The sequence below is a fragment of the Myodes glareolus genome, chromosome 7 (assembly GCF_982192425.1).
Source record: "Myodes glareolus chromosome 7, mMyoGla1.1, whole genome shotgun sequence".
Classification (NCBI taxonomy): domain Eukaryota; kingdom Metazoa; phylum Chordata; class Mammalia; order Rodentia; family Cricetidae; genus Myodes; species Myodes glareolus.
This window is the reverse complement of record NC_142032.1, coordinates 21,062,120-21,075,443: the sequence shown is the minus strand read 5'-3', so window position 1 is coordinate 21,075,443 and position 13,324 is coordinate 21,062,120. Positions and strand designations below refer to the sequence as shown.

Below are 13,324 nucleotides of genomic sequence, written 5' to 3'. Positions count from 1 at the left end.
CCAGAGCCCTTGTTCTTTCTAGGTTCACTAAGAAATTGTATACACACCTTGTCTAGACCTTTGCCCTGACACAGCCATGTCAAGTTCTCCATGTCAGTCCTGGTGTGACACAACATTGTGACTACAGGTTGCTGAGAGGGTGTGGAGGTCACTTTCCCACAGTTCAGAGGCCTTGGGGAGCCCTAGAGTGTCTCCCAGGCTTGCAGAAAGGTGTAGACTTCAGCATCACCTAAGTGGCTTCAACTTGGGGCAAAAGGGGAACTACATCTCAAGCCCAAAGTTTCACTGTGTAGCCCAGGCTGGTACTGAAGTCACTAAGTAGCCCAGGTTAGCCTCAAACTTAATGGACCCTCCTGACTCAGCCTCTCAAGTGCTGGAATTGCACATATCATCGTGACCAGTTCTCAATTAAAAAAAAAAAATGGGCACTTTAACACTTAGCATCATGTAAAGCCCTGGACAAGGCCCTGGACAGTAATTATGCTTTATTCACCTGAGAAAAGTGGAAAAGCACAAGGCTGGGGAAGAATTAGTGCCACAAATGGTCAGCTCTAGTTTACGCTCTTGGAGGAGAAACAGTGCAGAGGCTCCCAGTAGACTCTGCGCCCTCCTGGTTCCCGCTGCCGCCAGCCATTTAGGTTTGGTGGTCTTCATATTCAATGCAATAAAAATTTCACCAAGACTTTGGCAAGGAAAAACACATTAGAAGGGCTGGGGAAACGGCTCAGTTAGTGAAGTGCTTGCTGTGAGAGAATGAGGATTTGAACTTGAGCCCCAGAAGCCATATAAGGCAGTCAAGCATGGTGGTGCATGCTTGTAATCCTAACACTGGGGAGGAGGAGTCTCCTTGGCTAGAAAGGCTAAAGGTGGGTGGTATCTGAAGAATGGCACCCAATGTAGTCTGACCTACATATGCATACATGCTGCTGAATACATGTTCATCCATGCACATACAAATGTACATATGTGTGTGCTTGCACGCGCGCACACACACACACACACACACACAAAGAAATAACATACTAAAGGCCCATCAGCTTTGAGTAACGGCATCTGGTATGGCCAATTATTGTGATGCGTTTCGGGGAGACAACAGGTAAACGTGAGGGAGGGCCACCCTTCAGCAGGAAGAGCAGTGAGCAGTCAGACCCGGCAGCCCTAAGCGGGGCACCTTCGTCTAGCCCAAGTTCCCACATAAGTCTCTCCTTTAGAATCCCAGCTGGCACAGCCTCTGAGGACCAATTACAGAGGAGAGCCCTCTACCACACCTGCTGCAGGATGCCCTGCCCCAGCCTGGCCCAGGCAGGTATATTGCTCCGCCTCAGGGAATCTTCCAAATCTCTGCAATTCTTAGCTGACATCTCAGCCTTTCCCTTGCCATCCCAGGAGTTGTAAGGGGGTGGAAGCCCCCAGCCCCCCAGCCACTGACCATGCCTGTGCAGGACCCAGTCTGAAGCTCTTGACAGGGACTCTCATTTCATCCCCACTTGTGATTATTTGAACCTTAAATGTAACCCAAAAGCTCTTGAGTTGAAAGTTTGGACCCAAGTGATCAGATGTGGGGTTTGGGGGAACTTGCCACATCATGCGGTCTGACCTTATCAATGGACTAATCATTGATAGATTCGTAGATTAAAGGCTATTTGGAGGTGGGAGGAAGTAGGTCAGCGAGGGTATGCACTCAATGAATATATTCTCTTGTCCCCACACCCCCACCCATCGCCATGAAGTGAGCAGCGGTTTTTCCTGCCAGGTATGTCTGGCCTTGTCATCAAATTAAAAGCACTTGGGTCATGTGACTATGGACTGACCCGTGAGCTCGATAAACCTTTTCTCCCTCAGCTCTTTTGTCACAGTGAGAGAAACATGACACCCTGCTCTTCTCTGAATTAGGTACTGCTGTTGTCCCCACTTCACAGATGAGCAAGGTGAGGATGAGAGTATTTGTCTCCAAAGCAGGAAGTGGAAGCAATATTTGAAGTTTGGCAGTTTGAGATCCAGTTTCCATTGTCACCACCCCCTTCATCACCCTCACCATCAAAAGGAACTTGGGTGTAAATCTGAACATTGTGCAATTTCGGATAAGACACCAAACGTGTTTCCTGAGAATGGAAGGGCCGTGTTCATGTCTCGGCTCAGAATAGAACAGGCACAAATGAAGATCAAGACCTCAGAGCACAGGGCATGTCTGTTCCAGTGCCAAGCTTGGCTGCTGGCCTCACACCATCACTTCTGTTCATTTGGGAAACTGCCCTTGCCCAGGAGGCCTCAGGAGTGGGGCCACGCGACTTCGATGTACCGGCCTGGCCTTTCCGAACTCCCTTCCCTGTCTCCAGGAAATGGGATAAGGGGCTTTTGTGTGTGTTATGGTGACACCGAATGCTGAGGTAGTTCTGCGGACAGAAGTATAATGCTTGAAGAGATTCCTTTAATGGTAACATGGAAGGGGCATCCACATTGCGGGACAGTGCTTAAGATTACCAACTAGCTCCTCTGTGGGCATCGTCCCTGAACTCCCACCCCCACCCCCTGTTAAAGATAAGTGACCCCTGGAACAGAAAACCCCTCTGTGATCTTTAACCAGCTGTGAAAAATTCTCATCTACTTAATTTTCTTTGAAACCAGTAAGTGAGAAACCGGGGTCGCAAACAGCCTCCCTCCGAAGAGGCTGGGTAGGCTGTCGAGATACTGGCATGGAGAAGTGTCAGCTCCTAGCCTGAAATCTGGTTCCTAGGTTTAGAGGCGTTTAATAAGGATATCAAGAAGAGGAAATGCAGATGAGGACGCTCCAAGTGGGCTCTGTGGGGAGTCATAAAGGGTCCATTCATAAAAAGTTATGCACGCATTATGCCTGGATTTTCACACACTGCCCTGGGAAAAAAATGTGATGCAGAGCAAGATGCCTACTTTACAATCCGCCCTAATCCGCTCTCCCTCCTGCCAAAGGGGCATTGACCTGCCTCCTCCCAGCAGATTTCATGGCACTGACCCCTCCCAGGGACCAGCTTAGCCGGCACAATGCACTTGCTCCAAACACAAAAATTCACTAACAACTGCATTTGGAAACATCAGAGCAGACCAAATAGTTGGCAAAGAAGGGAGCCTGCAGAAGAAGAATGACGGTTCCAGGCACCCGGCCACGCCTGAGCTGCAACGCTGTGTGCGAGAGCGCGTGTGCGCACTCACACGGAGAAGGGGGTGGGGGGTAGAGGAGCAAGTCAGGTAAAATATGAGCCTCCCAAGGAAAATCAACCTAAGCTACCACCAATAAACTGACAAACTGCACAAGTCCTGTCCTAGCACTAAGAATGCAGCAGAGACACCAGGATCCCCACTGGGAAAATTCCCACTTGCCATAGAACCAAAGGGGATACCTGGAAACCAGCCTATGTCCACTCTCTGGAACATGCCTTGGCCCTTCCTGGGAAACTTTGACTCTTTCCTCCCGTGGCTTTAGTCTAACCCATTCCTGGGGATGTAGAGCTGCCAACCTCGGCAAGCAAGACTCCAGGAAGCCTGGTTAACTTCCAGATAATCAACACACAGTGCATTTCATCTGACAACTTGGGAGGGAAGAACTGCAAATATTTAGCAGTCACCCGTCCCCAGACCAGGATATTGGACGTGTGGCCTTTTTCCAGTCACTAGCTGGCCCTGAGGCCTTAGGCACTCAGTGCATGTCAGGATCTGGGCTTGGCCACGCAGTGTGGAACTCAATGACTTGAAGGTATCTTTCAGGCTGAAGGGTCTCTGGTCCTTGTATTCAACGGAGCTTTTGTAAAGCGTTGTTGTAAGCGATCCAAACAGTAAAGAAATGTACAATACCCAACATAAAGCTACCCACCACGTCTTCCTTTCTTGGAGGTAACCTCTCCATCCCTTAGTGAGCATCCTTTCTGTGTGTTTGGTAGTAGAGAGGAGGGCATAAGAGGCCAATAGGATCATTCTCTGGCCTTATATGTGTGGGTTCCGGTTAGTTTCCAGGAAGTGGTAGCAATGAGCAGACAGGTTTAGAAACCACTGCTCCCAGGAATCCAGCCTCACTGGGAGGTTGGGGGCTCAGGAGATGCATAGGCATGCGCAGGAGCGCTTGCACACATGTGTGGATGTGAACGCAATTGCATATGTACCCAGGTGCATGTGGGACCAGAGGTCAACATCAGGTATCCTCCTCACTCTCTCTCCACCTTGTTAGTTGAGACAGGGTCTCTTGCTGAATCTGGACCTCACTGAGTCCACTAAACTGGCTGGGGAGTGAGTCCCAGTGATCCACCTATATCCCCTACTGCCTCTGAGACCTGGAGTCACAGATGCACGCTACAGTGCCTGGCTGTTTATGTGAGTGCTAGGGATCCAAACCAGGTCCTTATGCTTGTGCAAAAAGCACTTTACTCACTGAGTCTTCCCCCTGCCCTGCGCCGTGTCATTTTGGCACACCTGACCAATGCTGCTTGCAACCTATCTCTCTGACTGCTACTTCCATGCCTGTTTATTTTAGGCAGAAAACAGAACCCAGTACTGTCTTGGGCAATATACTCACTTGTCCATGCCTACATTCCTGTGCATACTTTTGGAGTCACTTGGTTTGTTTGTCTGGACTATTAGCTACATGATGTGATGTGGCATTCCCTTCCATATGCTGTGAGTACCATTAGTTAATAAAGAAACTGGCTTGGCCTGATAGGGTAGAACAGAGCTCGGCGGGGAAAACTAAAGTGAATGCTGGGAGAAGGGAGGCAGAGTCAGGGGAGAAGCTATGGAGCCACTGCCAGAGAAAGACATGGCAGAACCTTGCCGGTAGGCCACGAGCCTTGTGGTAAAATATAAAATAACGGAAATGGGTTAAATTAAGATGTAAAAGCTAGCCAATAAAAAGTTAGAGCTAGTAGGCCAAGCAGTGATTTCATTAACACAGTTTCTGTGTGGCTATTTCGGCAGTCTGCGCAGCCGGAAAATGAACAAGTGAACAAGTGGTCTCCTTACAACAATGATGGATTTCTCCTAATGATGGCATGCAGACCCTGCCCTGGCTCCTCTGTGGAGGACAAATCCCCACTTGTTTGTGCCCTTGGGGATTTAAACTCACCCTTCCACTAGCTACAGGTGTTTGTGTGCTATTCCCATTAGTGACAGTCGACGCTGACATTTCTCATGCAGAAGGCTACAGGTTTCCTAGAGACTGTCGCTGCCTGGTGTGACTGCCTCATCCTGGTGCCCCAGGATATAACACAGCAGCAGGGCTTTCCTTCTCATCCCCATCTGCAGCCAACCACCCTGGTGATGACTCCTCCCAGGTGCATCACTTGCAGTAAGTGTGGCTTTTCTGTACAGATGAAGGAATGCCGGGACCAAGTCATCATCAAAGCCTTAGACTTGACCAGGCCAGGAGGCCATCCTACAGACCATTCTAGCAGCCAGGATACCCTATTCTTGTCTGCAACCCTTTCATCTGACTCTTTGTTGGTCTGTTTCTCTCCATGGCTCCCTTATAGCTGGTTTCCTCAAGCCAGTGAGTCCCAGCACGAGGTCCCAAGACCCAAGACCACTGGTCCTCCAGGAAACAATAATCCTCCCTGGTCATCAAAAGAGAAGCTATTTTGGGGAAACTTTCTCTTTATAGTGTTTTCCCATGACCTTTTGCTCAAAGGTCTACGCTGCCTTTGGTGGATGGATCCATAGCCTTGTCTATGCCACAGAAGTAAAACCTGCCCATCAGAAAACCTGGGAGAGATAAGTAAGCCGAGAATGGAATAGAAACATTAAAAAAAATCCTCTACCGTTCTGAAATAACTACTGTGAGTCATTTACATTTCTAACTTTATTGGAGATTTATATTGTAAATCATGAAATGATTTCTTGCAGCTGGATTCAGCTCCCACATGGTTTAGATAGCTTAGTTTTGAACAATTGGGGGCAACACAGTTGGACTCCTTGCTTTATCATATCGATCCCATTCTGTTCACCTCTGCCTGTTACAGCCGCTTACTTTGCAATTCCTGCCTTACACACATCTGCATGTACGCATTTATGTTTGAAATAATTCTATTTGCTCCGTTCTGTAACATGCTCTCTGCAGGGTACAGGGTGCCAGAAATCTCTCTGTATCAGGACACGCTCGCTTCCAACTTTATTGTTAATGGATGGGAATTTTCTGTTGAAAAGATGGCTCACAGTTGACTCCGCTAACCCCTACTGTTGGACGTTTAAATTGCCTTTGGTTCTGCCCGCTTCAGTGAACCTCCCTGCAGCTAGCGCTTTGCACACGTCCTTAATTAGTTCCCCAGGAGAAATTCCAAGAAGTGGAATTGCTGGGTCACAGGGTGCTGACAGTTTTTAAAAGCCTCTTACATGTGTGGCCAAATGGAGTGCTTGGAGTTTTACAACGACAAGAGCACTTGAGAGCTTCCTGTGCCGGCTGTCACAATGGAACCTTCCAGATAGTAAGAGCATCCCGGAGAACAGCCCATCTCTCCTCTCTTATGGCTGTCTGAAGTTCACTCACCCAGCAGCGGGGCCTTTCTCCAGTAACCATCCCGGACCTCCACGTAATCGTACCAGCACAGACGGCTCTTAAACAGATCCATGGATGTGAAATTTAGGACGATCTGCAAAGAATTACCATAAAGTAGGTTTGAACAACAAAGCCCGAAGAGTTCTGAAGGACACATCTTACATACCCGTGTTCTCATGTTACCCCTTAGCATACAGGGCCCTCAGACCGCAGTGGAGCGTCTTCTCAAAACACACACACACAGGAAACCCCCTGACATTAAATAATAAACCTTGGGCAGGATGGGGAGTAAACAGAAGGAGATGGGTCCTTTATTCTGTCTGGGGAGTCACTTGAGCTTTTGAAGTTGCTAGGTGGTTTACAGAAAGCAAGATGCATTAAAAGATGGGCCAGGGCGAGTTGAGACTAGGGATTTAAAGGAGGTAAGGGGTCAATGAGGTTCAGAAATATGAAAAAATCTTGTAACATCATCAATCATTCGGAGGGTCTGGGGTTAGCTCAAGTGCATGTGAGCATGGCTGTGATCAACATCCCCTCAGCCATGACCTCTTCTGAAGTGTTGTGTTCTCCAAAAGCCTTCCTAAAATTAGCCCATCCATCCACCCATATATCTATCCATCCATCAATTCATTCATCCACCCACCCACCCACCATCCATCCATCCATCCATCCACCCACACACCCACCATCCATCCATCCATCCATCCATCCATCCATCCATCCATCTATCCGCTCATTCACCTATCCACCCATCCGTCCATCCATCCACCCACCCACCATCCATCCACCCACCCATCCATCCATCCATCCATCCATCCATCCATCCATCCATCCATCCCATTATTCTTAGTGACTGACCACATATTGTGTGTTTCTGTGCTGTTCTTCTTCCATATCCCTTCCTAATGGATACTGTCACACCGAGTCCCAGACTACCCACAACTACAGCTTCTAGGTCAGTCTTCCAGCCTTAGATCTCAGGTTTATCAAACTGCTCCCAACCCACGCTTAGAAAATCCCTAAAGAAATCCCTATGCTCCTATCTCCTACATTAGGCTCTGCTCATTTTCCAGACTCCGTGAGGCAAGCCTCTGTCCTTTCTCAATGCTCTAAAAGTTACAGAACCGGCCAGGTCCAGGTAAGTGCCCACTCCTAAGCCCTTGCTCAGAGGAGAAGCCCCTGGCATTGATCTGTAGGAGTCCCTGCCCCCATTCGCTCTCCCTCTCAGAGGTGTCTCTAGTCAAACAGGCTTGGGCTCACATCTCAGCCTTGTCCCTCACTGACTCTAGAATCTTGAGAAAGTAGTTGACTTCCTGGAGCCTTTTCCACATCCAGAGAACAATTTGCACACCTGCAGGTTGTGGAGGAGTCGGTGAGAGAAACTACACACAGAGGGACTAGAGCTGCGTCAGGCATACAGCAGGTACTCCATAAATGTGCGTGTAAAAGTCAGACTACACTGAGTATGCCCTCGGCATATCACAGCTGGCACCCCACTGCCCCACAGGCTGTTTTCCCATCCTGGTCATCACTGAGAGTGCCCACCCCTTTCCTGGGGCCATTTTCCACCAGGTCAGATTCTTCCCCAGAACCCAGTGGCCCCCTAGGAACTGAAGAGTGAGTATCAGAGAATAAAAGATGGGGTGCATGAGTGTCATGGACATGTCTGTCAGGCTCTTCGGGACTGAGGAACCCAGGCTGAGTCATATCTTAAGATCGGGGTGTCCCTGGGTTTTTCTTAGGTCTGCATCAGGCTGGTGATCAGCTGATGGGGTTCAGGAATGCTTATAAGCTGGTCCCAGAGAATTCTTTAGTCTTTGCTCTTTTACGATTACAGTGAGGAAGTGTTAGTGAAACTTCCTTGGAAACACATTCATGGCTTAACTCAGAGGGATAATTATTCAGGCTAATTATTTAAAGGATGTTAGTGAACCATACAGACCATCGGGGAAGAGGTGATGAGCAAAAGGTGATATGGGAACACATCAAGTTTTCTAATTACCAATTAGCAGCAGCTCAGACTGAAGCAGCACTGGGAATGATTGCAGGAATTCCAACGATGTATATTCTGTGTCCCCAGTGAGCAGTAATCATTGAGACTTAGTGAAGGATACACGCTTCAAACATATCACATAGGCCCGCTGTGCAGCAAGTCAACAACGTGGGGATTATCAGGCCTTCGACCTCCTCTCCAGCCTGTTAGCACCTCTAGCAAGCATAATCATATCCACGCCAAAGGTCTACGTCTTGGGTTCGAGATGACAACCACACTGTGTTTGTGTGTGTGGTAGTGCATGCCTGTAAGTGTGTGAGGGCATACATCTGTGCATATGCACGCAGAGGACCTCTCACTGAGCCAGAAACTCGTCATTTTGGCTATGCAGGTTTGCTAGCTCTCAGGATCTGACTGTCTCTGTCCCCCAGTTCTGGGGTTACAGCAAGCACAGCATGCTTCTCTTTTTGGGGGGTGCTAGAGACTTGCACGCAGGTCCCCAAGTTTGCACAACGAGCCATCCTACCCACTGTGCAGTCTGCCAATCCCGGGCATTGCCTTCATACTTAATTGTGAGAATGTATGTGCAAATGGACATGTGTGTGCACTGTGTCTCCTTTGTGTGACATGGTGATGGTCCAGGCTCTTAGTCTCTCAAGGGTGTGGGTTCACTGCCCATCTCTCCATCAAATTTCAGCAAGTTCGATTTTCTATTGTATGAGAAGTGGGATCTCAGCATCTAGCTCATTGGGTTGATGAGAAAATGTGATTAAATGTCCGACATGGCTTACTGAAGAAAGAATCCGGACTGTAAAAATGCTTTCAGTGAACTCTAGCCATTGCTCTCTGGTTGCCACATCATACTTAAAGATATAAATTAAGAATATCTAATCTGTAGACTGACGTGGACACCTGAAAAATATCTACCCTATCCCACCACCTCTAGCTACCCAGGTTTCACTTCACCTGCATACGTCCACATAACCATTCCGCAAACACTCACTGTGCCGTGGCTGGGCCATATAAAGTGAGATGCTGGGAATGATGTGGACCACCTCTGTCCTCGGTGTGCTTAAGGGCTATCAGTGGGACAATATCTCCGTAGTCATGATACTGAAACATGCTGTGACGTGTGTGATTCTAGAGGGATCTGGGAACACAGCGCCATCCCCTCACCTAGACCCAAAGGAAGGGGATTTATCTGTTCTGGGACAACTTGAAGAGTATGTGGATTTGTAGAACACACAGGAAAACGATAAAGACTGGAGAGATCGCTCAGTGGTTAGGAATGTGTACTACTCTAGCAGAGAACCCTAGTCCAGTTCCCACCACACATGCCGGGTGCCTGATAACTGCCTGTAACTCCAGTTCCAGGGCACACCTGTACACACACACACACACACACACACACACCCTTCAATGCACATATACACAGAATTAAAAATAAAATAAATCTTTCAAGAAAAGATAAACTTTAGAGTCCAAAACCCAGTTCTACATTTTACTATGTGATTGGGCAATTTCCCTCCAGACTCCTTGTCCACCTAATGGACATAATGGCACCCGGTGGTGGAGCAGAACATACCCACCTTGGATCAAGGAGAAGATGCCCTGGCCCTGAGCTCAGCTCCAGAGAACCATGGAATCCTCAGGGACAATGGAAGTTGTGTTATGGGATTTGCTAAGCCCACAACATCTTCTTCTGGGGAACCAGGGCCTTGGTATTCCCTGAGCCTGCTTAGAGGCCATGCCATGGCTTCCTTTCTGGATCTGAGACCAGACACTTATCTGGACAGTCCAGCCTACCAGAGGCCAGCCACAGAGCAGCTGCTTGCCAGGCTGAGTGAATGGTATTCAGGATTGTGGCTTGGGACGTCAACACAGGCAGAGGTGGAGGGCTAGAGAAGGGAAGCCCGCTGTGCTGGCCACGTTGCCACCTACCAAAGCACAGCTCCAAGGTTTCAAGAAGTTTTGTCTTGGAAACTTGCCCTCTAGAGTACTATAACAGTGTGTTAGTCCAGAACAAGGACAGATTGGGCTTTGTCTGACCGGTATGGACATTTAGTGCATGCCAGGTGTCCATTTGCGTGGGTAAGGCTGGCTGAGAGGTCCTCAAACAATGAGTGGGGTGCGAAGTCCTGGCACTCGGTGGGCACTCGGAGCAGCTGCTTGATTACCAATACAAAGGCTGAGGCTTCCTGTCCCACACTATTCCTGATGGGGGTCCAACCCATCTTTTAAAAACGGTGTTCACTGTTCACATCTGTGGGGTGCAGTGTTATAGCCTTGTGTGTGCTCAGCATGCAATGACCCAATCGTGGGAGTTAATGTCCTCACCTACCTTCTCCCCTGGGGTGACAGATATCCTCCAGACACAGTGGGAATAGGAGGGGTAGCCGTTTGGAAAACCAGGCGCCGAAAAGTTTCCTGTTGTGTCCTGTAGTGTCTCCCCACATGCTGCATAAGCAAAACAACAGTTCTGGTACAGGTACACACAAGCTCTCCCTCCCCGACGGGCTACCCTGCCCTGTGAGGTAACAGCCATTCCCAAGCCAAGGCCCTGTGAATGACAGATAAGGAGTGAGCCAAGTAGATGGCCTGGGCAAGCAAAAGTCGATCTTGGTGCCAGGAAGTGGCACCAAGGGCTTTTGTCAAAGGCTCTCAACATGGCTTGATCTGGGTTCAGAGCTCAATTCTCCAGCTAAAAGCTGAACCAACTCAGAAGGCCAGTGAAATTGCCAATATCACATGGACCGGGTCCTCTCAGGGTTTGGTACCCAGAGTGTTCCTGAGATTGTAGAGTTGATTTACTCATTGATCGATGAGAGAGGTTGGGCCCAGAACCTTGGGCATGCTGGACAAGTGAGCTACAGATTTCCCAGGCACGCTGGAGCCTTTATAATCACATCTGTAGCAGGGAGAATACAGAAGTCAGGAAAGCCAAAAGAAAACATTCTCTCGAGCCCCTTTTAAATTCTTTTCTTTTTGCTGTTCGCCTCTGAGAGAGCTACCAAAGAAGCAAAAAGGCAGAGAAAAAGGGAGGGGTTCAGGCTGCTCTATGAGGGTGGCCTACAGTGTGCTCTTGGACCTGCTCATCTCTGAAGGTTGCCCAGAAGTGAATGTGTCTAGAATATAGAACCTGCATGAGGAAAAAAAAATACTTTCTCTAACTTGTCCTTAAAAGAAATGAAGAAAGAGGGATTTCAGTAGCTTGGGAGCAAAAGACATTTGTATTTCCTGAACCCTGGGGACTGACACCCCCAAAATGCAAAGGCAGTTGCTTGCTGAGTGACCCCCACCACGGGTCTCCCCACAAAGTGCTGGGAATGAGCATCCTCAAGCATTTTCTCCTGCTCTTGAGCCCGTCTCTGCTTGGCGACCGCCTTAGCCCCAGTCTGCAGCGACCCCTCAGAGCCTCGGCTGCTGCTCTTGGGGCTCCAGGAAGGGTATGTGGAGAGCTGCCCATCATTTGCCTCAGGAAGTCCCAGCTATCAGGGCCTCGGTGTCACATTACAGAACAACTGCCAAGCATAGTGAGGCTCACTCCCAGCAGCCAGCACCCCCGGGGGTTCCATGGAAATTATTTCAGAATAATCATCAGCATTCTGCAAGGCTAGATACATTACTGTGTGCTCCGGGATATTTACCAGCTGCCGGGAAGCCTTTTGGGAAATAAACAGCATATACAGTGTAACTAAATAAATACTATGGCATTTCCCAGGGAGTGATATAAGGTTTCCCTTTACATTCAGAAGGTTATATGATATGTGTGTCCTGAATTTCAGTCCTAGCATGCCCCCTAGATGGCTGAGGGCTGGATGAAAATGTTTCCTCGTTCCATAAGGATGCAGCCTACACAACCTTTTCCAGTCCCTATGGTCCTGCACTGCAGGGCAATGTCAGAGCCCAGATTTTCTCCGACAACCCCAGTTTCAAATATTCCACCACAGATCAAAACACATCTGGTTTGAAGGATGTGGAAAAGGCTACCGGAGCCACTGGCGATGGAACTTCCTTCTGCCCTCCACAAACCCCTGAAGTTCATTCTGTCCCACCAGTGGCACAAATGATACTTTGCACGGATCTAGAAGTGCCTTAGGGCACTGACCCCAGGGTGGCATGGGATGAAAAGATGCCAAAGCTGGTTAGTTTAAACAGAACACTTGGGAAGAGCGTCCTGACGAGGAATTATCTAGATCAGGTTGCCCTGTGGGCTTGTTTGTAAGAGGCTTCCTTGATTGTTATTTGATGCAGGAAGACCCAGGCCAATGTAGGTGCCACCATTGCCGAGGCAGGGGGTCAGTCCCAAGCTACACTACACAGAAGAAAGTTATATGAGACAACATGTAGGATCCACACATTTATTCTCTCTCTCTCTCTCTCTCTCTCTCTCTCTCTCTCTCTCTCTCTCTCTCTCTCTTCTTGACTGTGTAAGCCAAATAAACTCTTCTCCCACATGGCTTTTTGTCAGTGTACTTTATCACAGCAACAGAAATGAAACCAGGCTAGAGATGAAGGCAAAGAGGGCCAGTCTAAGGAGAAGGGACTGCAGCCCTAGCTCAGGATAAGCCTTTGCTCCACCCCAAGATAGTCTCTGGTCTTTAACAGCATATGGCAGGTTTAACAGCATATAGCAAGGCAGCATATATGCAGCCCTGAGGCCACAGCCCAGAAACTTGCTCTGACTGTCACATTTGGGAACCAGACCCCTACCATCCCCAAAGCTTTTCTCTCACTCTCTGTCTTCCTGCCAGAAACTCTTGTCTCTTCCTTTTTCATATTCACACTCTCCAGTTCCCTAGAAAGAAGAGGGGCTCTCG

General features: G+C 48.7%; 1 protein-coding gene across 1 annotated transcript in view; it reads right to left on the bottom strand.

Moving 5' to 3' along the window:
- Positions 1 to 13,324, bottom strand: part of Tll2 (tolloid like 2) — a 109,799-nt gene that overhangs the window by 23,845 nt on the left and 72,630 nt on the right. Inside the window, exons 9-10 of the mRNA XM_048452863.3 lie at positions 10,846 to 10,961; positions 6,503 to 6,605 (exon numbers count right to left, since the gene is read on the bottom strand). Coding sequence (XP_048308820.2) covers positions 6,503 to 6,605; positions 10,846 to 10,961 — 219 coding nt within the window. The remainder of the gene's footprint in view (positions 1 to 6,502; positions 6,606 to 10,845; positions 10,962 to 13,324) is intronic.